Source organism: Pezoporus flaviventris, unplaced genomic scaffold, assembly GCF_033815535.1.
Source record: "Pezoporus flaviventris isolate CSIRO_AGI_PZ_B2104156 unplaced genomic scaffold, CSIRO_AGI_Pfla_v1 ptg000006l, whole genome shotgun sequence".
NCBI lineage: Eukaryota > Metazoa > Chordata > Aves > Psittaciformes > Psittacidae > Pezoporus > Pezoporus flaviventris.
In genome coordinates, this window is record NW_026892554.1 from 20,503,114 (window position 1) to 20,530,555 (window position 27,442).

Consider the following 27,442-nt stretch of genomic DNA (forward strand, 5'->3'; position numbering starts at 1 on the left):
TATATATTTAACCTCTCTTCACAAGTTAATCCCTTCAGCTCCTAATCACTTGTGTTGCCTTTTTCTAAACTCTCTATGAAATCAGTCAGTCAATGTCTTCATGACAATCAGGAGCCCATCACAGAGCACCCTGTTGTAAATGCATTTCACCACAGTGAGGAAGATGACATCTTACAGTTTCCTTGTTTCATAATATAATGCTGCTGCACATTCTCCCTAAAAATGGCTTGGTTTTTTTCCTTTTTGATGTTCTGTTTTAGTGAAAACTTAACCTCCAGTTTTCTGTTTGTCCTCAGGTCTTGCCCGTGGTCACACAGAGTAGGACTTAGGGGAGCTACTGCCCTCAAGTTATTTGTAAGAACAATCCAACTTCTTTTGATTAGTTTTTTTTGTGGGGAGGAATGACGGCGGCCTTATTTATCAGGGTAGATAGTGGCAGGACTCAAAGCATGCCAGTTTAAATAGAACTAGATTCAGGAGTCATGGCCAGCCCTGAGAACAGAAGAGGGAAGCTCTGGTTACTAATTCTTTGCATCAGCCTTTGACCTCACACCTCAGATACACAGGCACCTTCCCAAACAAGGCATGGCTGTGTCTGAAACCGTGTGCTTCTAACTGCCCCAGGCAAGATAAACACAATCACCTATAGATTCCTGCTTGTCAGTGTGCAGGCACACCAGAGCTGGTTGGCTGCAACCTGCAGCCTTTCCCCCGGAGGGAAAGCAGAGTTCATTCCCAAAAGCAGCTCTACGACCTCTGGACTGCACTGCGTGAACTGGTGTGTTTAGATTGGAGCTGCTTGAGGTGTTATGTGTTACATAGACAGTGACAAGGGGAAACGCTGCAAGTGGAAAATTAGTTGACGTATTGAAGTGTCGTAACAGAGAAAGAGCGTTGGTGCATTGAAGGGGATTGGTATTGAGGAGACCTTGGTCCTACACCTGCTGTCACTAGTGATTAAATCACCTTCCCACCATCATCCCCTCTTTGCTCTCTGACCCTTTAACATCAGCCCTCTGAAACAACAGCTGCCTGTCAAGGTATGTTTTATGCAGTGCCTAACACAGCAGGGCCTGGTTTTAGCTATAAATCACCACAATGAAGCCCATCACAATAGAACAAACTACAGAAATAGAGCAGACTGACAACCCTTCACTGAATTATTGAACTACAGTGGGGCTAAATTCCACTGAATCTGCTGTGGCAGCATAGGGAGTTTAAGTAATGTAAACCATGTATGAGTTGAGATACTCTGTGACAACAATACAGGGACATAAGCTGGCCACAAGTAAAATTTAGGCAAAAAAGTAGGAAAAGAGATTTCTAAACATCAAGCCAGGGATGTTCTGGAAGAGCTTCCCATGAAGGAAATTAGAGGCAAAAGACCTAACTTCTTGTACTAACTCTAAATGCCCTCTTTAAAGTTTGTTATTAGTAAGAGGATATAAGGCTTACTTAATACTTTATACAAGTCATGAAGTTTAGGGACAGATTCCCAGTCCACATCTTTCTTTCTCAGAGCTATGTCAGGTCTTCATTCTTTCTCTGTTCTTTTCCAGCTTTCATTTCTACACTGAATTTCATTCAGTTAACTTAAAAAAGAATCTAAAACAAATCTGTGCAATAAAGCTCTCTCAGATCAGAGCGTCTGACCTGTCCATTCTAAACCTGAGAGGCTGTGTCTTCACAGGCAGGACTGTTCACAGGACTTTTGTCTGGAGTACCTTGGCATAATGCAGATACTTTGTCCCTTGATTGCACCAGTCAGCTTCAGGAAGTTTGCAGCTTAAGTGTATAAGCAAATGCACATTGTTCACCATCAGTAGGAATGGAGGCTCTGCTCTCCTGCTGCCACATTTGATGTATGCTGCGTGCTCCCTAGGACTTGCCTGTTTCTTAAATAGGTCAGTCAATATGTAAAGTGGAACTGTAGCCACTTATCGCAGGCAAGAAAATCCGTATCTTGGGTTTCAGCACAATCTGTGGGACTTCAGTGGAAAAAGCTACTTTTGTGAAGGAACAAAGCAGGGAGGAATTTGAATCTACTTTAGAGTAGCTGTGAAACTCCGCTTGGTATCTGCCTGCCTTTGTCCCACCTAACAAAGCATTTGTTGTAAAGCTTATAGCAGAACAACAAGCCCCATACTCCTTGGACTGTAAATTAGCAGGAATTCTACTGGAGTGGATCAGTGGCCCTATTGGGCAGTAACATGTTTCTGACAGGACTGCTGCATGCGAAGTCCAGTCAGAGCCAATCATAACCTGAAGGCCCAGGCAACACTTTGTAAGGGATGTGTCCACAGCATCCTTTTGCAGCACATTTGGCAGGGTGGTGCTGGCTGGCAGATATGACAATCTTGCAGAGACCCTGCACTTGAGGAATTGACACTGTATGTGGAGTTGGAAATACAGACTGGATCGGTTGTTTCTGTTTGAGGTTGGTTCAGTCTGTGATTCACTGCTGTGTCCCTTCTCACACGGTGTCTTGCCCTGGAAGGCGAATCACAGCTGCTTCATCCTGTTTTCAGGGAGTTACATATGCTGCTGAAATTAGAGTCCCGAGACTCATCTGAAGGTACTATCTGGTACTGCCCAGTCGGAGCCCAGCACAGAATGTTCTTCAGGGCTTCCAGTGCTCCCTTCTGAAAACATCTCAGCAGCTTTCCCAGCAAGGAATCCCTTCCTGATGTCTCTCCCTTACCTTGCTATTTTGTGTATCAGAGTGAATCTGTTCAAAAGGTTACTGCTACTGAAAACGGGAAGCTTTATTTCCCCAGCCACCTCCTACGCTCTCCTGCTTTTACTGCCTCTGGCTTTCGTCGGGTGCTTTAATAAACTGATGTAGTCTACTAATGTCAGACAAGCAAAGCAGCAGAATGAACAAACACCACTTTTTCTCTGAATTAGCAAACAGAAATGTTTGTGAAGGTCCCACGAGTGCAAGAAAAGGAGAAGGGAGAGCTGAACTGGAGGATGAAGAACACTTCTTGTCTTTCAACATCTGCCAGCTGGTAGATCAGTGTGTGAAACTGCAGTTTCATCCCCTTATTTTATTAAACATTAGGAAGAACTGAAAACCTAGAACTGAATTCCATGGTTCAGGGAGATCTCCCTCCTAATGATGCCAAAGTATCTACAGGATAATTACCCTGGACCACATTCTTGGCAATGTTCAAGGCCATGTTAGACAGGGCTTGGAGCAACTTGGTCTAGTGGAAAGTGGCAGGGGGGTGGAGCTGGAAGAGCTTTAAGGCCCCTTCCAACCCAAACCAGTCTGTGATACTATGACCACGAGGCATGCGAATGTAATTTCCCTGGTTCTAGGTGTAATTTGGCAGAGTTCAACCCTTATTTGTGAATATTCTTTTCCTTGAGTGGAATTAGGCTAGTCCCATATATTAAAATTAAAACCCGAAAGAACTAGCTTGTCTCAGTGCAACACAGTGTGGGGATTATATGTCTGTATTGAGGTTAGAATTTCAGCATGTTATTCTGGATGAAGCCTCTTCTCTTCTGCTTCAGACTGGGCCCGGTTTCATCTGTCTGGAAATGAGAGCTGATGGGGTTTGATAAATGGATGGAAGGGCTGTCCACCTCCACTGTGAGCATCAGCCTCAGAATCTCACTTATATAATGTGTTCCTCAGTGATTCACAGCAGCAGTCCTGGCAGGCGCTGGGAGAACCATTCTGCTGCTCTCTGGTGGTAGAAGCACACAAAAAAGAAGAGGCCAAAACTGTTCTGCTGCTTCAGGACAAACACATCCGTGACCTGAAAACGGCTGCCAAATTACCAACTGATACCTTGGAAAACGGAGGTATCGAAACTACCTGAGAAAAACCCAAAGAAATGGTTTAATCTAGCATGAATATGCATAGTGTTACTTGAGTGTCAGAACAATCATTATGCTGGAAGCTCTTAAAGTGAGAACTTTTTGCTTTTCCAGAAGCCCTTGCAGGGATGCTTTTGCAGAATGAGAAGTTCTCGCTGCCAGTCTCATGGCCCAGGAACGCAGTTGCTCGGTTTGGCTACAGCCAGTAGATAGCAGCAGTAAGCAGTCACTCACCAGTCTGCTGCTGCTTTGTGCTGGGATGGGCAGAGCAGCAGCGTCTGGTCAGCAGCAAGCAGTGTCTCGTGCCAGAGCTGACCAGCCCTGTGGTGTGGTTCATCAGGGAATAAAAGCAGAGTGTGAGGCTGCCTAGCATGTTGAAAGAAAGGGGCAGCAGCAGCAGATGATCATCAGCATTGGCTGCCAGGTGCAGCTCAAAGGTTGCTCCTGGCAGTTCATGGACAGTCGGGGAGGTGTAGCTACCTCCTCAGGAGAGCAGGGGTCCTGTATCTACTCAGAGCTGACTGATGGCTGGTAAGGGTCTCTCAGCAGGTGCATGCTATCCAGAGACTGGAAAGCAGAGATCACACGGTAAAACTGGAGGCAAAACTAGAAATGAAGCCCTCACCTCCCCGCCTCTCACCTCAGGGGTGGCTAACTCTGGTTAGCATCCACTGAGGACAGCAGCAGCATTGCACAGTGTCTGACTCCTTGTGCTGCCAGAGCCCCCATGACGTGTGTGGAGCGATCTGTGTAACTACCACCCTGCGGGAAACTGGGGTCGTGGTCAAAGTAGTAATAGCAGGGAGGCTACAGGCTGAGGACGCAAGCCTTAAACACGCACCTACAGACACATCGCTGTAAACATAGTTGAGTCCCTACTAGATTAAAGGTGAATATGGATTTTAAACATGCATTCATTTCAGAACAGTGACATGTACTGGAGCCTCTTTAAAGTCCTGTATAATCAAATAAAGAGTTCTCTTTAAGGCTTGCTTTAACATAGGCAACTCAGAGTGGAGGAGACAGTGCTGGAAAATTGCAGGTTGTTCCTTTCTCCTTCCCCATCCAGTGGAAAGTAAAGAATATAGAATCACATGAATCTCAAGCTTTTTCCTACAGTCACCTGCTGACATGTGAGCAGTATGTGGTTTGATACCTGGACAGGCAGTCCCCAGCTTGCCTGCCTCAGTTGCTGGAGTATCTATTTTAATCAATGTCGTACAGCACCCTCTTCTGCTGAGAGGGGATGAGAAGTGGAAATCCCTGGTCTGTCTCTTTCCGTGTCTCTGAGAGGCATTTATGTACTGAAGAGCAAGGGAAGTATAAAAACTCAATTACAGCAAATAGGGGAGAATCAATAAAGGAATGAGAAGCTGACAGCACAGAGATGGGGTTCATCTCCACAGCAGAATCATGACACATGACATTACAAGAGCATAGACTGCTCAGCTGAGTTATCAAGATTGATATTTATGATGATGACTTGCAGTTGTCCTGTTTAAAAACCACACCTATTTGGTAATGAAAACCTGCTGGCAAGATCTGAGCAAAGAGGTGAAATTGCAGGCAGAGTAAAATAAGATCAGTAAATCAAATGCTTTAAATCATCAGTGAGGCACACTACAATTAGGGTTGGATTCAAGAAGGCAGAATTATTGGAATTGCAAGCATAAATCCATGCCATGCATGTGCTGGGAAACACGCTCACCTCCAGCATCTCCAGCCTGACCTCTGTCAAGGGCACAAAGGTAAACAGCTGTATTCTAGCATAATAATTCCCATCAACTGTTTCATGTTTCAGTTCAACAGAGGCTGTGCAGGCTTTGAGGATCCCCATTTTAGGACCTTAGGAGGACTCTCATATTTTGTGTCTTCACATCAGCTTTCACATAAACTTCATGGGATACAGTCTGTGGTGTTCATGAAGACCAGGTGGGTGCTGCTGGAGCCTGAGAGACCTCAGCTGACTTTGCATGGGAGATTGTTTGTTGCTATTGATCTGAAATTCAACCCAACCGTGAAACATCAGTGCCTTCTCCCTGGCCTGACTATGAGCCTTCTGTCTTTTGAAAACTTCCAGTTCCTAACCATATATTTGCCACTGTACAGTAGCCACAGCACAGGAACTGAAGGTGAATAAGGACCACTAAGTAATGCAGTACAAGCTCTTGTATACTGCATTGTTACCTATTTTCTTATACATTCAAAGAAAAAATGAGAGACTACCTAGTCATAGAATCATAGAATAGTTAGGGTTGGAAAGGACCTTAAGATCATCCAGTTCCAACCCCCTGCCATGGACGCCTCACACTTAGACCACATCACCCAAGGCTCTGTCCAGCGTGGCCTCAAACACTGCCAGGGATGGAGCATTTACCACTTTTTTGGACAATCTGTTGCAGCGCCTCACTATGCTCACAGTAAAGAACTTCTTCCTTATATCTAACCTAAACATCCTCTGTTTCAGTTTGAACCCATTACCCCTTGTCCCGTCGCTACAGTCCCTGATGAAGAGTTCCTCTCCAGCATTCTTGTACCCCCTAGCTCCATGTCCTGCTTACATTAAGGACACCAGAGTCATGAAGTTCCAGCCTGGGATTTCTTTGTGAGTGGTGTCTACTTAGAACATTCATATTGGATAGAGATTGAAGCACGTCACTCCAGTTTCAATGGTAGGTCAGATTTAGTAAAACAAGCATGTCCTGAAATGCATTTTGCAGGAATGCTTAACAAAAGCTGCTTTGAGTTCAGTGACAACAGCTGGATTTTGGTTTTAAGAGGCAGTGTTGAACAAGCACAAGTGGAGAGAAATAGCTTATTCCAATGGACTGATTAGGGGATGAGGAATCAGGAAATCCTGTGGTTTTATTTCCTGGCCTGCCGCTGCTTCATGACAGGCCCTGGTAAAATCTTTTAGATTCTCTGTAGTGAGCATCTTATTTCATCTCATGTAGCATTAGAACTTGCTTCAGTGAACAGTGACAAAGCCTAGCAGGTACAAATGTGCCTTGCTTAGAAAATTTGGCAGAGCACATGGTTTCCCTCTTTCAAAGGGAAGAGAGAGGAAAATAGAGAGGAAAATACTGGTGACTAGCATTGTCCCAGCAATGCACATGAGAGTGATAAGAGCTGTGTATTTTCTGTCCTCACTATGGGAGAAAACAGGTCTAAGAGTGCCTCTGTCTAGTTTCTCCCTGTTTCAGGAAATCCTCTCTCTTTGGTCCCTTTAACAAGAGGAACTAGAATGATAGAGTGTGTTTATTGGGAAAGAACCCATCAAACTAACTTGGATTTCTGGGGATCTTTAACTTTTTAGCTTTCTTCCTTGTAATATGCTAGAGGACGGTGACTAACAATTAGGAAGAGACAGCAAAACTGTTACAGGGTTTTAATTCTGAGTCCAGCATTGACTTTGTTGTGGCAGTCGGGGCCAGGTTGCCATTTTTCCTCCTTTTTCCTACAGAAACTAAGCAGAAGGTGCTGAAGTGAATTTGTCTACCTACTGTAAGTAGCATCTTTGGTACAAAGCGGAGTGACCTTATTTCAGTAGCTCCACGATTTTCATTCTGTGTATACTGAACCACTGCTGGAGGGAACTTACTTAGTAAATGAGTAGTTGGTCTTCACAATGGCTCCATGCGCTTTTTTAACGTGGCAGTTTATTAGACATTTTACTTAGCTACAAGGCATTAATAAAACACAAAAAGCTAAAGCTAACTTCATTGAACCTGGAAATCTGTGCAGTAAAGTTACACAAAATGAGAAATCTCTTGGTTTGCATTTCCTGTAGGAAATGAACATTATGCACCAACAAAGTTTACCATTTGTAGCTTTTAATTTAGATTCACCATTAGGCCACACTGCCACACTCCCAGCAAGATACCTGCGAGGAGCAAAGAGATGACCTCTGAGAATCCATTTTCAGTCCCTCTTTGAAGCAGATCTGTATTGAAACTGGAACTGTGATGGTCCAGCCTGGTAGAAGCTCTCAATACTCAGCCCATAAAAATAAAAAGGTCTGTATGTGCTCATGTGGGCTCATAGGACATGCTCATAGGACACTGTCATTTTCCATGTAGGCATAATAGGAGTTGCATCAAGAGTATGGGAGAAGCCAAGGAATAGAAAGGTATTGTCTCAGCTCACAGATAGAATCACAGACTGGTTTGGGTTGGAAGGGACCTTCTAAGCTTATCTTGTCCAACCACCTACAGTGAGTGTGGACATCTTCAACTACATCAGGTAGCCCAGAACCACATCCAGCCTTGCCTGGAATGTCTCCAGGGATGGGGCATCCACCACCTCTAGGCAAACTGTGCCAGTGTTTCACCACCCTTATAATAAAGAGGTTTTTCCTCACATTCAGCCTGAATCTCCCCTCTTTTAGTTTAAAACCCCACATCCTGTCGCAATACATATGTATATATATATATATATACACACACACATGATATACACCTTCTGTGTAGACCGAGACTTACACAACTCAGTGTTCAGCCTCCTGTTCTTACTGCAGCTCTGCTCTGGAGAGAGATTTTCAAATAGATCACTATAACCAAAACCAGAAGTCTGAACTTCTGAGGACCAGAAACCTCCTACAGGACATGAACTTGGATAAATATGACCTGCTTCAGTCTTACTTGAGAAGTGTGAAAGTGGCTTCTATAAAGAGGAGTCCTAATGGTTTACAAAGGTCTCAGACATCTTTGAAGGGTCATCAGTAACTGGAGTAAATGTGATCTGATTCCTACTGTCCCTTTTCAAAAGGCTTTGGCAAATCTAGTTTTTGAAGAAACTAAGCAGCCAAATGGGATAAGGGAAGGTTCCAGCATGCCTGACTAGTTGGGTACACAAGAGAAACAGATGGTAAATGACCAGGCCTCACAGTAATGCCAGCAGAGCTGCTCAGGGATTCGTGCTGGGATGTGGGCCATTCAGCATATTCACAAATGACCCAGGAAAGGGTGTAAGCATTCCAGTCACTAGCACTGCTCCTTTGCTTTTCCAGTTTCTCTGGTTTTAATGTGTAGAGGAACATTATTAACATTTATTCTCACCTCTTGTGTGGTACAACCTAGGACTAACTGAAATTAATTGCAGATTCAAGTCAGGTATCTGGGATTGAGCTAAAGCAGGTCTCTTATAGGAAATACCTAATTTTGGGTTTAAAATTTCCTGTGACAGAGAATCTCTGAAAATCTCCATCATGTTAATCTAGAGGGCAGCTGCCCTCAACATTAAAAATGATTAACTTAATTCTGGCCTGAAGGTGTGTAGCATCCAGGCAGCAGCTCTTTTGTTACAATGTGCTGGTGTGAGGATTCCTCTGGGGTCAGGTCTCCACCTCTCCATGTGTGCACTTACAGATTATTATCAAATAATTACTTCTACTTCCTTTTGCTTAACCAAAAAAGATTAAGCTCCCAGCATCTTTTCTATTAAAGTGCTTCTTCCAGTTCTTTTCCACTGAGCGGGATCTTCAGCTCAGATCTGGGGCTAAAACCCACCACAACCAGCAAAGACAGTTCTGAGTGGTTTAATCACCTTTTGAGTGTCTTCGGCCCTGGGCAGGCCTTCCAAGCACAGACAGAATGACCAAAGCAGCTCTGCCACCACCCTCTTGTAGAGCAGGGAGTGAGTGCATGGCCCAGGGCTACATGTTTGAGGGCTGCAGATCTGTCCCTTGTGAAAAGCCAAAGGCCACTTAAAAGTCCCAAGAAGATGTTTTAGCAAGTTAGTGTCAGCCCTGGGCTTGATGGGAATACCAAATCATGTTGAATCTCACATTCATTAGATCTCACAGCAAGACTCAGTCTTCTCAATGTATTCCACTGCAGCCTTCTCCCTGCTGTAAGAAGTGAAGCATTCTGGAGTACTGGGAAGTGTGGGGACACACACCTGATCTGAACCTTTTCCCTGCTGAGAAGTTGGAATTTAGAAAAGCAACCACAAAATTTGTGAGTTTTCCCCCATGCCCCTCTTACTGATGAACTGGATGTTTTTGTCACCACACAGTGCTAAATAAATCCTGTCACCTAATCCTGTTAAGTGAAACCTGCAAATCCAAGGAAGGAGAAGTCTTGCTCCAGTGAGACAAGGATTTATGGAGGGTTTTGCAGCATGGTGAAAAAACAAAGACAGGATTAACAAGGACAGAAGTGGCTAATAATATATACACCATTTTTCTTCAGGCAGACTTTGAAGAGCAGCCTGTGGAGCACCCACCGTGACAGGACGTTGCTCAGAATGGTGTTTGTTGTTGTTGTTGCTGCTTAACCTTAAGTGCTTCCTCTGCAGTAGAGTATGCACTGAGATGTCGCCAGCTCCAGCGTGCTGTTTAATCTGACATTCCTCTATGGGAGTAGGAGGAGAAGATGGTTGCAGTATCTAGGTCTGCTTTACGAAGCTACTTTATATGAAAGTAAGCAGCTTTTTTCTTATGGCAGTAGCAAACAGAAGCACTGAGCAGACATAGATGGGTTTTGCTAGTAACTTTCTGCTAGACAACATAGGAACATGTATGCCCAGGGAAGCTGAATAGACACATATACTGGGTGATCTCTGGCAAGTTCTTTATGCCGGACCCAGTGAAGGTCAAAGGTGGGATGTATTGCAGGATGTCACTCCTGTGAGCCAACCAAGCCCATTGGGGGACATTGAACCTTTCAGTCCTGTGCCTTGGTGGCTCTCTGGGGACCACGGGCCAGCCAGTGTGCTGAGCAGGAAACAACCCAGGTGGGAGGGGAATGCTGTAGCCACAAATTGCCTCTCGCCATCATCTCGCTGCAGCTCAGCCATGTGCAGGGGTGCACATACCTTCCCATCAGCTGGAACCCTGTCACCAAGATGGAAGCTTTATTTAAAAAGAAAACAACAGACAGTTCTCACTTTCCTCCTAAACTGCAGCTGGTGAAGCAAATGTCACTTTCCCATTCCCTTAGTGTCCCACAGGAAGCATCTTTGTGAAGTTGCTCCATTGAACACAAGATTTAAGGTACCATCAGTCAGTAGGAGAGCACAGGAGGGAATATGATTCTGTCAGCTAATGGGTTAGGGAAAAAGCAGGAAGGCCTGTCTGCTGGTCGTGCTCCCAGGAATGTTTCTACACATCACACAGGAAAGGGTTTTGTCTGTTCAGCCTGGAGAAGAGAAGGCTGCGTGGAGACCTCATAGCAGGCTTCCAGTATCTGAAGGGGGTCTGTAGGGATACTGGGGAGGGACTCTTCATTAGGGACTGTAGTGACAGGACAAGGGGTAACGGGTTCAAACTTAAACAGGGGAAGTTTAGATTGGATATAAGGAGGAAGTTCTTTCCTGTAAGGGTGGTGAGGCACTGGAATGGGTTGCCCAGGGAGGTTGTGAATGCTCCATCCCTGGCAGTGTTCAAGACCAGGTTGGACGAAGCCTTGGGTGATATGGTTTAGTGTGAGGTGTTCCTGCCCATGGCAGGGGGGTTGGAACTATATGATCTTAAGGTCCTTTCCAACCCTAACTATTCTATGATTCCATGATTCTATGAAAAAGGAGATAAAGTCTAGGAAGCAACATGTGGAACTGCTGTGTCTTGTTCTGCCCTTGCATTTAGCAGCACAGAACAGTAACATTAGCTGCAGTGTGCAGTTTTCTCATTGATTTCCCCCAAAAAAAGCCTCAGTGTTCACAGAAGAGCCGGGTGAGAGGGATCCCTCCCCCTCACAAACACACACACACGAACACAAGGCTACCATCCACCGAGACACATTTATACAATGATGAACTGATCCTATCAAGGCAATGGCCTCCAGAGCCTGTAGAGCTTTATTTAAACTCTTACACAAAGGTCAGCGGAGTGTTGAAAACAAATGAAAGCAGAGGCTGTGAAAACGGATCAGTGGGAGTCCCTGGGTGGACTTTGGGAAGTGCCACAGCGTGGGGCAGGGCTGGTCTCTCCGTGCCTGTGCAGAGCCCAGCACAGCCTTGCTGCTCTGCTCCGGCAGCATCTGAGCATGTGGCTGTGTTCAGTCAGGGCCAGCTTGTGTGCCACTGTGGAAGGTGAAATCTTAGTCCTTAGTCTGTAGGCCTGAAAATGAAGGAGATGCCTGTGTGAATAGATGTGGCTAGCAAGGAGCATCCAGGGAAGAAGAGGCACAGAGAAGAAAATGCTCTGTCTCCACCTTTTTGACTTGCACTTCCTGTTATTAGGATGTCCAAATCTCATTTTACTACTGGCAACTTGGGTAATACATTGGTTCCTAAAATACCAGCTAAAAAAACGGGGGGGGAGGGACCAGGAAAAGTGTATTTTCTCTTTTTTTTCTCTTCTACCCATGCAACCTTCTTGTTACCCAAACCAGCAGGTTTGGCTTTAGCTTTCAAGAGAAGGAAATTCACTTTTTGGTAAAGATAAGGTTTTCAGAATGTCGCCGTAGTTGGTTAAGCAAGAATGGCCATAAAGAAGCTTATAATGAAAGTTCATACCCTCCTTAGTGGCAGCATCACAGGACAACTTCCTCACACAGAAAGGTGAATGTGATGCAGACAATTCTCTCCTGACCTCTTTTCATGTTCTTAGTTTCTTCTCTTCTGTTTTGGATCCACCCTTCTCTGTCTCTTTTCCATGCTTTGGGACCTTTCAACAAAGCCTTCTTTAAAACTAAACAAGCAAAAAGGCTCCAGACCACAGTGAACTGGCATTTGAAGACCAAGAGGTTGTTTACTCTGCTGCTATATTCTGCTCCTGTGCTGTTTAGACTGGGAGTGGACTACCTTCCTCTGCTGGGGTTTTGAGATCAGCCGGATTTTCTAGACGTTTCAGTAGCACCCATGATTAGACAGAAACATGACAGAGAGAGGCTCAGACTGGACCGGGAGTGCTTTTCTTGATCCAGAAGTGAGGTAAAAGCTTGATTAAAGAAACACTAATGTGCATGTGTACTCGTAGGCAGGTGCAAACTCAAGGAAACGATCTCCCGATTTAGGATAGCCATGAGATCCTTCTGGATTGGAGTGGGTTGTATGCAGTGCCACTGTAGGGCTGGCTTCTAAAAGCAAAGCCCCAACAGAGGAGGCCTTTATTTTGATCTCACAGAGTTATTTGTAGCCTTATCAACTGAAGCTTATTTCCCTTCCTCTACTTATCTCCTGGCTCAGCACAGCACTCGGCATTGCTGACAGTTGCACACACTGCTGCTGAGCAGCAGACATGGCAGTGGCACAAATCACTCTCTTGCAAGATAATGGGAATGTCTTGAGGACTCAGGCTGGCCTAACCTAGTTGCTTGTTTGTAAAGGATGTACTTCTGCCAGTAAGGAATGAAATGCAGGCAGAAATACTCCATCTCCCTTGCCTTTCGCCATGGTTTTAATGGCAGGGAAATTCTACTCCATTTAAGTTGCTGAGTGGGAGGGATGACTACCTGAAGCCCCCTCTGTGGGTAGCAGCATGAGCAGGATATCAGTGAGGGGCAGTGATAAAGTATAATCTTCTGCTTGAAGCTCTCCCACTGCCATAGTGTTCAGACATGCTGGCTAAAGCTTGGTTTTGCAATTTTGCTATCTTCAAGAGTTTAGAAAGTCTGAATAAGCATGGAAATGTCTGAGTTCTCCAAAATCCTGACATGACTTCTAGTATCTTGTCTGAGGAAGTTTATACAGTCATGCTTTGTATCCAGCAGTCTGTCAGTTCCCTCCTACTAATACTTCAGCTTGTTTGATGGTTTAAAACAAATTTAACAGAGGGATTTTGTCTCAAAAATACTATCTTCCTATATATTTGTGAAAGTAGGTAGTAAAGAGTAAATAGAGTAAAGAAGAGTAAAGAGAGTGTTCCTCTTGAGTCATAGAAACATTGAATTAAAGGGTAATTTAGGTTGAAAGGAATCTCTGAGGGCCTTCTGCTCCCAGCTGCTGCAGCCTATGCACCAGCCTTAAGAAATGACTAGACATTAGAGAATCCACAGCAGTACAATTAGGAATTCTGGAGGAAAAGTTGGTGCAGAATCCTGCATGTTAGACTCCAGTGACAAGGCATAAATCTACAGGATGTTTCTTTCATGGTATTTTGCTCGCAGAGATCTTGTTTCTAATTAGTCTTATTTCAGGGTTTGAAATCTTCTACCTGTCTTCAGCAGTTTGCTGCAGGGAGGTGCTGTTAAGATACATCCATTAGGAATTCTTAAACCAGAACTGTTTGAATGTCTGAGAGGTGCTATGGCTTTGAAACTTTGCAGTTGCATCAACAGCATGATGTTGAGTTTGATTCACCAAGGAAGAGGAAGAGTTAAAGTCAGCCCTGACTGCATTCACCTCGCTAAGACCTGCCAAGGTTGGGGGCTTCCATTCCTGTTATTGGAAACAATAGTACATTTCCATCAAATCTAGCCCTGCCTGAGAATCCATAATATACAGTTCATGTAGGCAGGAGATCCATCGGTGGGGACAGCCTGCTGAAAGGGATCCATTATTCTTTGTGAGGCCACAGCTCATTAAATGTGGGAGAAAGGCGCTATTTTGAGCAGGAGTCCTTTGCTAGTCACTGAGCTGATTCCAGTCTGAGCAAACCTCCCCATGCTGTCCCAACCCTCTCCTGATTAATTCCAGATGAGGGTAGAAAAACAAGCTAGTGCTTGGGTTTGAAATAGAAATTTGATGGAGTAGACATTTGGAAGGCAAAGTTTACTGAAGTCCAAGATACAAGCTTAATATGAGCATTTCATTGTGAATATTGGAAAATTTCTGGGTAGAGTTTAGACCATAATGTAAGAATGTGGGTACTTTGTAAACTAAAAATGATTGTGACTTAATCATGCAGTTGCTGTAACCTCAGATTCTATGTCGTTTCTCTTCCTCACAGCTTCATACCTCACTACCTGTCTCTGTTTTTCTAATTCTATGAAGGTTTCTATTCTGCAAGAGGAATATTAAAGGTCAGATGGCCAGACACTCATGCTAATTTGTTTGTAGCTGTGATTTTTAGCTCCTTGCTTCAGTGAGGGTTACCAGCTATTGCAAAAACATCCAAGCATCATGAAACTCTGGGAGGGTTATTCCCTGAGTAGTCTGGGACTTCTTTCCATAGATACCAACACAGCTGGTTCTTTGGATAGCATCTTTTTTGCAGTCCGGTGGCAGAGCTGCTTGTTGGTTATAAGCATGTTCCCCACAATGTGTCTAGATAAGGGCTCACTTTTTAATCTTGGTTTTAAGGGTGAAGAGAGTGGGATTGCTTGAGATTCGTTTGCCACTGCAAGCTGGAATGAATATCACTTTCCAAGTACTTCCTGATACAAACTTTTGTGTGCTGTTGTGCATCTCCTGCTGCTGCCTCTCTCACCAGGCTCCACAGTCCATTGTTGCTAGGGACCTGTTCAGTATCTCTCTGCTCCCACTGATGGACTTTGAACTGTTCTTTCTCCCAACCCGAAACAATTCTTGTGTAGCAACAGTGGACTTCTCCTTCCATCCTGAGATACAGATCTGTGGGACTCCTCTCTCCCCAGAGTCCAGCATCCTGGCATGGATCTCACATCCCATTGCTCAGCTGTTTCCTTTATCCTGGCCAAATCTTCAGCTCCCCTCTTTGCTGTGGCTTAAACAGGTTTCAACACATGTTCCAGCAGTTCAATCCCCCACTTCACTGCTTTTATAAGGAACATGGTGCAGCAAGAAAAACACACTGCCTGAATTTCAACAAGTACGAGTGTGACAGCACACGTGGGTAGTTAATAAGGGTGAGGGAAGGTAGGATTTGTGTATTTATGGTGATTATTTCTTTATTATCTTCTAGGTCTGATATCAGCTGCCAGGGCAGCAAGTGCAGACTCTGCCACTGAAACTCTGAGGTAGAATTTCCCTGCTTTGTAGTGTTGAATATTTCATGAATTTCACACGTCAGTTATGAGTTACTGCCTGCCTGCGAGGAACAATAGGCAGCTTTGGAAGGACTTGCTCCCATTCTTCCAATCTATAGCACATGTTTGTGGACTCCTTTTTCATCTGAGAATGCAATGATTCAAGGATGATGATGAAACTCTCCCCCATGCAGCATGCAGAAAGCTTGTACTGCTGCTTTCTGTACCCTGAGCCAGAGGACTGCAGTTTTTATGGCTCTCAGTTTGTTCTTCTATAGTCCTGAGCTCCTTTGGAATGGGGTTTTTCCCATGTGCATTGCAGCACTGGGTTTTTATTAAAACAACAGCACATATACGTTTATAAATATGTATATATAAATACACATATAGACATAAATGTATACATATATATATGTATATATGAGGTGGCAAAATCCCCTAAGAAACAAGTGAATCTTTGGCTGCTTCGCTTGCGTTCTCCCTGCTAAATCCATTTCCTTTGTATCTATGCCAAGTCTTAGATCAGTAGCTGACAAATACTGTTTACAAGGAGATCATTTCCCTCAAAACCAGTTCTCCCTTTTCCTGGCAGGTGGGTTCCCTATACCCCCTTTGGGGGTGCTGTGCAGGCAATGATAGGCAGGACCTGGTCCTACAGCAGTGCTGGCTCTTCTGAAATGTGCCTGTAAAGGTCTGTTTGCTGACATGGAAAGAGCTGCCATGCTGACAAATGCTGACAATAAATAATGTCCATGATAGTAGTTTCATACCATTAGACAAGGATAATTCCCAGCCTCCTGCACTTAATTCTTGGAAGGCTCTCAAATAAAGTATCATTATTTTGAAGTTCTCTGGGCACAAAATTGTCATTGCATTTTAAGGACTTAATAACATCCGCAGAGTTTGGTACCTGTAATTCCTGGAGCCAAGCGTTTAGAAGCATTTAGGAACCCATACTTGGAGACAGAGCTGCGGAAGCTTGCACCTTCTGGTTTTTAGCACTTTGGGCTGTCTGTTAGACAAGGCCTAGATATGTTACAGCGCTGTCATTCTTATTTCTGGGCATGGGGATATCTGTGTGCTTCTGGAACAGTGCAGCAGTCAGCCTGACTCAGTCTTTGCACCTGATAATTTCTGTCCTAGCTACAGAAGTGATAAAGGAGCATTCTGCAGCTTGGATGCTCTGTTGTATTCCTTCTCCACTTCAGGCTGTAAGAGAATCTTGTTTGTGTCACCAGATACAGCAGCGCTTGGAGAACAGTCCCAGAGAGGCCAGGACATAAAGAGGGTGTCTAGAATACCTGCAGCTGAGAGAGGACAAACAGCTTGAGCGTGTCCTTTATTGCTCTGTCATTCTCTGGGAACATTAGGGACTGTGTTTAAAAAGCTGCATCAGTTTATGCACCTCATTAATCAAAACACATCCTTTTGGAAGGCAGTTGATTGCAGCTTAGGCACAGAAGTGCTTGCACCTCAGCATCCCTAGTGCCTGGAGGAGGGAAGAAGGGGAGGAAGACCTTTCATGCTGTCACTGGCTTGGTTCACATTATCTAATCTATGGGAGCATTTGAAAACTCAGATTTATTTCCCCAGAAAAGCTTGTTCTACCAGAAATTGTAATGCAAATAATATTAAATAATATTCTCACTGGGTAGCTTCACTGAGGAGTATTTCAAATGAGTCACAGCCCATCTGGGTTGTGCCAGGAGGTGGGAGGATGAGAGGAGCAGGTGAACGCTTCAGAGAAAGGATTCAAGTGAGAGCAGGCAAACAATGATGAGGAAGAATGTGCTGTGTATGTGTATGGTGGAGTCACTGCTGATGCCTGCATTTCTTTGAAGTAAGAGCTTCAGTAACATCTGCTGCTTTAAATGCCAGAGGTACCTGAGGCATGTGGCAGGGGACTCCTGGAAGGGAAAAGGGGAATATTTGCTTATGAAAGCAGAAGTACAGGCATGGGTGAGGGTAAACAGATTCTTCGTTTAACTCCACTGGTTTTAAAGGCTTTACATTAGGAAATCATTTGAATCTTAAGAGCTTCTTAAACACAAGGGAATAAACAGCCATTCCCAAAGACAGAGAAAGCAGGACTGATTGCCGCCCCTTTTCCTCTCAAAGAACAAAAGGTAGGGAAATGCCTGATTTTAGCCCTTTTTCCCCACTGCTTTGGCCTCTCTTATATGAGGTGCATTGTAGCCCTCAATGAGAGGAAGCAGGACTCCCATGCGGAGCTGTCACTTCCCCAGGACCAGCCTCCCGGCAGCCTCACTAGCGGAGGGCGAGTGTGCCGCAGAAAGTGCTGACTCAGGTGCCCACTGGGAAGTGGGTTTCCCCGTGTCGTGTGGCAGGGAGAGCCCACGCATCCCTCCTTCCTCGCCATCATTCCAGCAGGGGAGCTCTTCCAGATGCAGCTTGCCTCTCTTTTTATTTATTTGTTTTTGGAATGATTTCTACAGCTCCAGCCCCACAGTGGAGGAATAGTGCTGCTTTGCATGGCTAACGGGGAGGCAAGGCAGCCGAGCAAAACCACACCTTCCACGCCAGGGATACTTTGCACACAGGTGTAAACCACAACGTTTTCCCCAGCAAACTCCCGCTGGGAAAGCCGGGCACTCCCTGCTCTGCATGCAAGTGAGATTTTCAAGGTGAACCGCTGTTTAGATTTGGATTCACCCTTTCTCACAACCTCCCCCCCCCCCCCCCCCGCCCCGTGTCTTCACAGGCAAACCTGCAACAAAGCCACCACAACTCCAGAAGGAGCAGGGACCATAAGCATCTAAGAGGAAAAGGAATCTTCTTGCTCCTATTGTTCTTTTCATGTATTTTATTGTATGTTTATGCTGCTATTGTTAAATCCCAGCCGCCCGCTACTTCTTGCCGTTAAACCACGGGTGGATCCAGCCTGGCACTGCTGGCTAAAGCCGAGCCACGGGTGACTTTGGCTCCGCAGCAGGAGCTCTGCAGCTCCGCAGCAGCAGCGTTGCGGTGCCCGCTGAGGCACACACCCCCTTGGCAGCCAGGCGTTGCCCTTTTAAGAAGCCCGGGTGCTGGCTCAGGTAGGCAGAGCCTGCGTGCAGTAGTCGCTCCTATGGCAACCCAATAGAATGGGATCACTTCATGAATATTCCCAGGAGCAGGAGCTGCATGAGGAATAAGTGATGACAGTGATGTAAGCAAGCAGTGGCTGCTGCAGGTTGCAGTTCATTGTGTTACTGGCCGGCAGGTTGAGGAGTTAGAGGCACCCGGGCTTGAGCTTGGCTTTCTGGATGATGTCTGCCCGCCGGGAGACACGGCACATTTGCATCTCGATGCCAACATGGCAAAGCGGCTGCTGCTGCTGCTGCTGCTGCCGCCCTCCCTCACCTTCCAGCAAGAAGTGTATGGCTCTCCTCTAGACTTCTTGCCGGGTGCTCTGGATCTGAACAGACAGGGATTGCAGTAACACTCACCAAGGGGAGACAAGCAGCAAGTAGCCAAATCGGGACGACAGAGGAGAGGGGAGGCTTTTTTTGCCTTTCCTCTTTTTTTTTTTTTTTTTTCTTTTTCTCCTTCCCTTCTGGATGCAGAGCCTGTGTTTTGATGCAGAGCGTGTGGATGCCACAGTCTGGTAAGGAGATGACACGCCAGTCTCTGGTCCCTTCTGCCCCTTGAGCTGGGAGCAGGGACCTGGGGGCAGTGACGGTTCCCTTCCTTGGGCAGAGCGGGGGGGGGTCTCTCCCTCTTAACTGAGCATCAGCAGCAGCAGCCATGGACAAGCTGCCCCCCTCCATGCGGAAGAGACTCTACAGCCTGCCCCAGCAGATAGGACCCAAGGCGTCGATCATGGACGAGGAGGAAGACAGTGACAAGGACACCCGGAGGAAAAGCATCAGGCTGAAGCCTCTGCCTTCGCCCTCTGCTGGGAGCACCCGGGCTCTCGGGGGAGACCCTGGCCGAGGGGGTGACCCCGGCCTCGTGGAGACAGAGGCGGGCAGCAAGGGTGCCAAGACCAGCACCAACGGGGACTGCCGCCGCTTCAAAGGGAGCCTGTCCTCGCTGACCAGCAGGCACCTCCACGACGCGGCTGAGGAGAAGAGGCTGATCGGCGGCGAAGGGGAGCCGGCCTCCCCCAGTGAGGACAAGAGCCCCCCTGGCAGTTCGGAGCTGGAGCAGGGGCTGCCAGCGCCTCCCCCACCAGCGTCCCCCCCGGAGCTCCAGCAGCAGCCCCCCCGGGCTTGCTCCTCTACCTCCATCAAAGTGGAAGGAGGTGGAGGGTGCGACCAGATCACCCCAGATGAGGAGCAGAGGCTGGGCCAAGCCGGTTTCATGCAGAGGCAGTTTGGGGCCATGCTCCAGCCGGGGGTCAACAAATTCTCCTTGAGGATGTTTGGCAGCCAGAAGGCCGTGGAGAGAGAGCAGGAAAGGGTTAAGTCTGCTGGGTTCTGGATCATCCATCCCTACAGCGACTTCAGGTACAATCCCCCCCTCCTGGCCCACCCAAAACCAGCTGGTCTCCCCTTCCCCTCCCGTGTCCAACTCAGACCTTTCTGCACAGTGCACACACCCAGGCAGAACTTTCCTTCATTTCCTAGTCAGAGGAGCTGGAGGACACATCCAAGATCTGCTCCAGCCAAACAACCTGCAGATTTCATTTCTATTTAAGCTCAGTTCTAGTGACCCCACACTAGCGGTAATTCTAAATTGTGTTTTTAAGCCAACAGATGTATTTTCACATTGGCTTTTTATAAGGGAAATCCTCTCTGCAAGTTCAGTGTAAATGGGGAAAAATGTTCCCACCTGCTGCACGACTCTTAGACTAAAAGTGTGGCTGCTGCTGCTGCGTAACTAGTCCTACACCTCCAGTTCAGAGCATAAGGTCTGCCTGATTCCTGCTTCAGATCCTGGTTTTGTACCTCTTGAGTCCTCCCCCTTGTTCCCAAAGAGTTAGGGCAGGATGTTGCTACTGTTGCTGTTCTGTGCGGCTTTGTACTGCAGCATCACTTGTCAGGAATTGGGATGTGCAGGGGAGAGCAGCAGTCATTAAGAAGGGGCTTAACACCTTCAGAGTCTTACGGAGAAGGATTTCCTCTTTTGCATCTGCAGATCCATATTTGCAAAATTCATTTGGACAGGGAATAGTTAACATTGTCTTTGTGAAAGTAATGGCTTGCTTTCACTCAGACAGCAGCGTTTCCATGAAGATTAATAAGGACATTAACTTGTAAACCCTACAGCCATTTTTTATGGAGTTCTGTATAGCAGAGAGGTTGGCTTTGGGTATTTCCCTGTCTCATGCCCAGGTGAATCGTCGTCTGCAATATGTATATAAAGTACTGCAATCAATAATTAATTACTTAGCGCAGTCAATGGCTAAGGTTTATTGCTTCAACTTTCATTACAACTAGCTTGCACCTCACATTTAAAAGCACACAGAAGAACATTCTTCAAACACATATGTATCAAACAACACGATTTTATGGAATTCTTGGACTCTTCGTGAAACCTTCCTGAATACAGTTAGAAAGAAAGATAATGGCAGGAAGGAGTTGCAGGGTGGATTTGGGTGCCCAAAGACGGAAGCTTCTTGATACTGCCTACTAGGGGTTTAGCAAGCAGTCCACATGCTTAGAAGACTCAGCACTGGCACCAGATTCCTGCACATTTACTTGGATTAACAAATGTTATTAGAAAGCTCTGTGAATTGGAAGACTGCACTGTCATTTGAATTCAGTGCATTCCAGTCTCCCGAGCACACAGCTGACCGAGCATATGAAGGTTTCCAGGAGCTACATCATGATACATATTCCTTGCAAGTACAATCTTACTCAAACCCAGATGGGAAAGAGTCTAAAATTGCCTCCCAGTTGTGACTGATCAAGTCATACCTCACAAACATGGTGAAATGGGAGAGTCATTACCTTTAAAAAGAACAAACCCAATTTCATACCCTTGGCTATAGTTCGGATTATTTGCTGTGAGTCTGAAGTTTAACTGCTTTGCTTTCCCGGGTTATCCTAGCAAGGTGTTCTCAGTGTGTCACACCCTCAAGGAATTTTGGCTTTAATCTCTGGGTTTTATTTGGGTTTATACAAAAGTAGCATTCACTTTGTGTACCTTTTATGATCTGTACAGTGGATCCCTTCCCTTCCATCTTTCTGACTACGTTTTCAGCACAGAACCAGGCTGGCAAACTTCAGTGACAGGATTGTAGCAGTAGCTGAGGTAACCACCTTGCCCAAGGTGAGATGCCCCTAAGGGTTTATGTTTTGAAGATTCTTAGTGAACCAGTCCTGACTCCTTAAAACAGCACAGGAGACTAGGAGGTGAGTTTTGATTGCTGAGGTACTCGGCTATAGGGCCACTCCTAGCCTTGCACAAAGGACTGAGATATATGGGCAAGCTTAGACTCTGCCCAGCCAGAGGATCACACTGAGGCTGCTAACAGCCATTCGTATGCATGCAGCTATATCTGTATATATGCATGTGTGACTCCTTGGTGTTAATAATATAATCCTCCCCAATGTAGCTTTGTGCAGAGAAAGCACAGTGAGTTAGGTATCTGCACCCTGATGCAAGACACTCTCTGCTTTGGGGTCGGATTCATCTGGCTGCTTTGTGTTTTTTCTCAGTTAATGCTAGAAGCCTTGCACACAGAAATGTGCCTTCTCCTACTGTTCTATACCAACATCAGATGGAGCAGTGGTACTGATTGTACAGAGAGGTGGGGAGGAGTTGGCTGTGCTACCTACCCTATGGTCAGTATGTGTATTTTCCAGGGAACTTTGTTCACCTCTGCTTCTGGGTCACTTGCAGCATATCTGTTTGAATATGAATATGCTTAGGGAGAATGCGTGGGCTTCCATGAAAAATGACCTCTGAACAATGGCTGCCTTGAAGGAGAAGAGTGGGAGCGCTCCCAGATACTCTTTGGGTTTTGTATTCCCTCCTCCTCTGAATACTGCTAAAGCATCTGTCTTGGAAACATCTCACATGAATAATAATATTGTCTGACCTCTGAAATGCAGCAGATTGCACCAAAGAGCAGATATTATCAAACTGTTTGCAAGAGCTCTATCCTTGACCCAAAGGACTCTCTTTTCTGCTTTGAAAATTACGCAGTGCAATGCGTGATTGCTCCTTGTTACAGATGGATGCAGAGTCTGGAGCATTGGGACCTTATCTCCATTATCCTGCACTTCCCTGCCACCAAAACTGCACAGCAGCATTTGGTGGACATGGTTCAAGTTAAATATTCAGACCCAGATCTTGGATTCTGTCTTTTTGGAGAAACGAGTTTCGCCTCTGAGAGTGAGCTGTATCTCCAGGCATTGTGGTAGAGCTCCAGACCTTGTCTCAGTACAGCTTGAGATGGGAAGTTTTGAATGGAACTCTCCAGTCTATTTACTGGAGCTCAGTTCTGCTGCAAAATGACATAGGTGTCATTCCTCTGCCTTCATGGAATTGCTTCTCCTTCACAGTATGTGCGAGAAGTTCCTGGTTTAGCATAGGACAGAGGCTTTCATCATAGGCTTATTACATTATCCTTTCAGCATCTAACATGGTTAATTCCAGTGGCAAATCTATGACCCTCCAAGAGTAAAGCAAATTAATATAGATTAAGGCTGTGTTGATTCCTGCTTTTAGTCCATTGTGAGGGAAAAAGACACCAAACGACCTTTATAAAACCAAGCTCCCTGCCCCTGAGTACTCATGACTAATGCAGTGGACTAGGTCTGAAAGCACTTAAAAGGTGGCTTAGCGATTTCTAATGAAAATAAGAATCCTAGCTCCACTTCTGAGGTGCAGCTGTGTGTGCCAACAGCCTGAGTTTAGTTGCATCTGGGGTTGATTGCCCATCAGTGCAGAGCCAAACACTATTTCCTAGATCAAGATTTATCTGTGACTTTGAAAGCTTTTCCACTGGGTAGATAGAATTGTAATTTACTGCTAAGAGAAAGCATTGATCCAGTGCAATCGGTTTAATAAAAAAATTCCAGACAAAAAATGATCTATCTGGTTTGTAGCTGACTGAAGCATATTGGGTGTAGCTGCTCTCCAGAATTGCTTGTAAAAAGGTGTAGCATACTGCTTTTAGAAAGGCCTGAGAACAGAGACACTACCCGAAGGACCAGAATAGTCCAAACAGTGGCTGTAAATAGAACTGAACATAATTCACTGCCCAGTAATCTATTAACTGCTTCACAGAAAAGAGAAGCTGCTGCTTCCTTGAAAACAATGGAAAATATCCCACTCGGTAGCAGACCCAACTTCAGATTTTAGGGTTTGTCTTTTCATTGTTCTCCTTTACTTGTGAGAGTTGTGTGCAAACAGATCCCATTTTTCATCTGCTTCCTCTGCCAGAGCCCCCTGTCTGTCTGGGAGCCTGCAGGGATTTCTGTGACACCCAAAGGTAAGGATGCTCAGGTAGGGGAATTCCTGCAGAATGAAGTCATTTGCTCCCCTTCCTGCTGCTCCAGACCTCCGAGCAGTGTCATTCAGGGACACTCGTGGGGAATCAGTGGGATTTACTAATTCCACTACTCAACACTGAACTCAATAGCAGTGATGGGATTGAGCAAAAGTGGGGAGGAAGCGTGTTTCCCTTTTGCACTCTCTTGAGTAGAACCGATTCCCTGCATTCCTGATGGGAATAGTGCTCCAGCAATGGAGTCTGTTCTTCCTAAGCTTTCACTGTGCTGTGAGGAGGGTGAGCAATGTGTGAAGCGTACAGCACTGCTTCATGGCTGCAGGTCACTTGGGTGGCTGGTGCTCTCCCTGCTCTCAGGCAGTAATGCCCTTTTCTGCAGCCCAGAATGCTGCTGCTTGCACCCGCCTTGCCCACAGCAGCAAACTCCCCTCGTATGACTTGCCCACTGCTCATAGCAAGCTAAAATGCAAGGTGCTCACTGTGTGAGCCTTATGTCCACCAAACTGAAATCTGGGTTCAGAGAAACCTCTGCTTAGGGGGAAAGGTCAGGGACACGGTTGCATTCGCAGCAGAACCTGTCATTAGAAACAAAACCAAAGTGCAGCTCAGGCCCAGGTTTATTGCTAGGCAGCTCATTGACTGTGCTGGCTTCTTTTCGTTTTCATCCTGATGGCAGTTGCCTCAAAATAGTGTGGGGACGCTGCTGGCTGAGGAGGGGGAGATGCTTTCTTGAAGTCACATCTTGCTGTCTCTACTGCAGACAACTTTTCTGCCAATTCCCAGGGCAGCTGTGCTGGAGCAGAATGAGAGGAATAATATGAGAGATAATCCAAATCCCACTGAACAGCACGGGTTGGATTTCTGTTCTCTCCAGTGGGCTGTGAATCAGGCCGCAGGAGAAGAAACATGGTTTTGTGACCCTAAGCTAAGGAGACCAAACTAGAGCAGCCACACTTCCCATGGCCACAGGCAAGTCATTGCATCTTCACGTCATGATGGGGAGGATGAAAACTCCACACTAGACAATCAGTGTGGGGATACAGATTTTAGTATGAGACAAGTTCAATGGTAGAAAAGGCAGCATTTGAAATAGGAAGGCCTTGGTAGGAGAAACACCTCAGTGTGTCACCATAATAAGTTTTAAGACTATAATCATATAATATTACAGTACTTTCATGTATGTTCAGGTGCAGAAACTGAGATGAAAGTGTATAAATAAATGCTAAAATGAGAATTGAGGTACAAGATTCTGCATAAACTTAATTCAGGCCCTTCATACATCTCTCTGCCCCTGGATGAGCACATTATCTCTTCGGAGAAGCCCATCCCTCATCCAGCGCACACAGGGATGGTTCCTTTGTGAAAAACATTACCTTGGTGTAGTCAGTTTGAGTACCTGTTTTGCAGAGGACGTAGCATTACGCAGCATACCTTTTGTTCAGAGCTCTGCCTCTGTGGGAGCAGTCATTTGGAGGATTGAGCAGCCAGCCAGAGAAACCCGATGCCACCCACCCTCTTCCCAAGCCTCTGATGTTGTTAGTTTAGCTGTTGTTACAGCAAACCCCCCCAACATAGCTGTGAATAATGACATAGTGTTCTCTTTAATCACCACGTAAGAACATTATTGTAATCACAGTTTTGGGTTGAGTGATTTGCCTAACACCTCTGCAGGAACTTTTTGGCAGAGATAGGCTCTCCAGGGCACCGCTCATCTGCCCTCGCCATCACATCTCACTCTGCAACTCCTTATCTCTTTCATTGCAAACCTTCCAGATAGTGCAAGAAATGAGCTCCTGTAGAAAATCTCTCTCCTGCATGCGTCGCCTCAAGCCCTTCCTCTCATCTCAGGTGAATTCTATGGGAAGAACTGTTTTGAATCTTGTCATGACTGTAACAACCTCTGTTCTGCTATTTCATAACCTGAGCTTTTGACTTTGCAGTCTCATTTTTAATGCAGTGCTTTTGTACAGTTGTTAAGGTTTTAAAAAACAAATCAGTCCCTATCCTCATCACAATCGTCTCTCTGGATTCATTGGCAGGTGTGGATCTTGTCAAGGAGATGCTCCACTGCCCTCTGCTCTGAATTAAGCAATGGCTGTAGCACGTAGTTACAGCAAAGCAACGATGATGCACCAGGTTCTTGGGTTATTCTCCAGGCTTCAAAGGGAAATACTCTGCTTATTACAAACTCTGTCCTTGTTTTCTCCCCATCTTCTGCCCCATTGTCTCGAACCTGTTGTTTTCCCCATCCCTCACTTCATGTTTGTGTTTCTTATCCCACCAGTCCCATCTCCATTATCTGGGCTTCTCAAGGCTGATTTCTTGGCCAGCCAGCCCTAGGTCCTGGTACCCATTTACCATCTGATCACTGTTTTCCACCTGGCTTTAGTTCTCAGTAACACCCCTCCCGTGCCCCTGCAATGTTCCAGTTGCAATATACTGTACTTGGCTCTTCACTGAGGCTGGTTCCCTCCCTTGCCAGTCTCCATCCTTCAGGGTGTTTTTCTGGGGCCTCTCCACAGATTAGTTTAATCTCCTTCTCTATATTCTTAATTGCTGTTGTCCCTCTGACTCCTCAGACTATCTGTTTTCTCAGGTCCTTCTTTCCTTCCTGATTTAAGAATGGATCATTTTGCCTGGTAATTTAACACCCTTCCACATTATCTCTTTCCATCCGTGGACACTTCCAGCCCAGCAATGTTTAGGCAAACTCTACCCATTTTTTACCTTTTAAACTTGAACTACCTCGATCCTCAGAGCTAAGCATTTAAAATGATGGATTTGTATAGAAGCACAGTCTCCACTGCATTGGTGTGAAATAGATTTTATTTGAGGAAAAATGTGCTTTCTGAAGGTGTTTATTGGTAGGCACACAGAGAATCTGTGTAGGACTTTTCAATATTGTTCTAAGCAGGTAAAGTGAAGTTTTCAAGACAGGATTATTCTGGTTAGGTAATGGTGCTAGTGCTTTCTGTGGCACTGAGGTTTTTCTGCTGTAGAGTCACTGCTGCTGTACTGAAAGCCATTTATTACACAGATAAAAGAGGGATCTGTGTCTGGGGGTAACAGTGTCATTTTAGCTTGAGATCATTGAAATATGTCTTTGTTTCTGATGTGTTATGAGCATCTCATTAGCAAGCCCATGAATCCTTCAGTTTGCTCTTGAACCCAACTGTCTGAGCTCTCCTCTGCCAGAGGATAGATTCCTCCCTTTCTCCTATGTTTGAAAGCTGTGTTGGTGCCAAGGCAGTTATAGGTCAATTGAGTTACTGTTAGTTCTAATTGGCACTCTAACAAGCTATTAAATCCATTTACCTACAGATGAATGTCACTCAAAAACAAAGGTGCCAAGTCCTTTGCTGTATTGGAGAACTTC

At 45.6% G+C, this 27,442-nt stretch overlaps 1 protein-coding gene across 2 annotated transcripts in view; it reads left to right on the plus strand.

Moving 5' to 3' along the window:
• HCN4 (hyperpolarization activated cyclic nucleotide gated potassium channel 4) overlaps positions 1–27,442 on the plus strand; it is a 136,350-nt gene that overhangs the window by 18,859 nt on the left and 90,049 nt on the right. Inside the window, exon 1 of one of the 2 annotated variants that reach the window (XM_061447354.1) lies at positions 18,564–20,110. The exons of the other annotated variant lie outside the window; for it this stretch is intronic. Within the exon in view, the coding sequence (XP_061303338.1) occupies positions 19,407–20,110 (704 nt within the window). The 5' untranslated portion in view covers positions 18,564–19,406. Of the gene's footprint in view, positions 1–18,563; positions 20,111–27,442 lie in introns of those variants that run through there. 2 annotated transcript variants of the gene reach the window in all.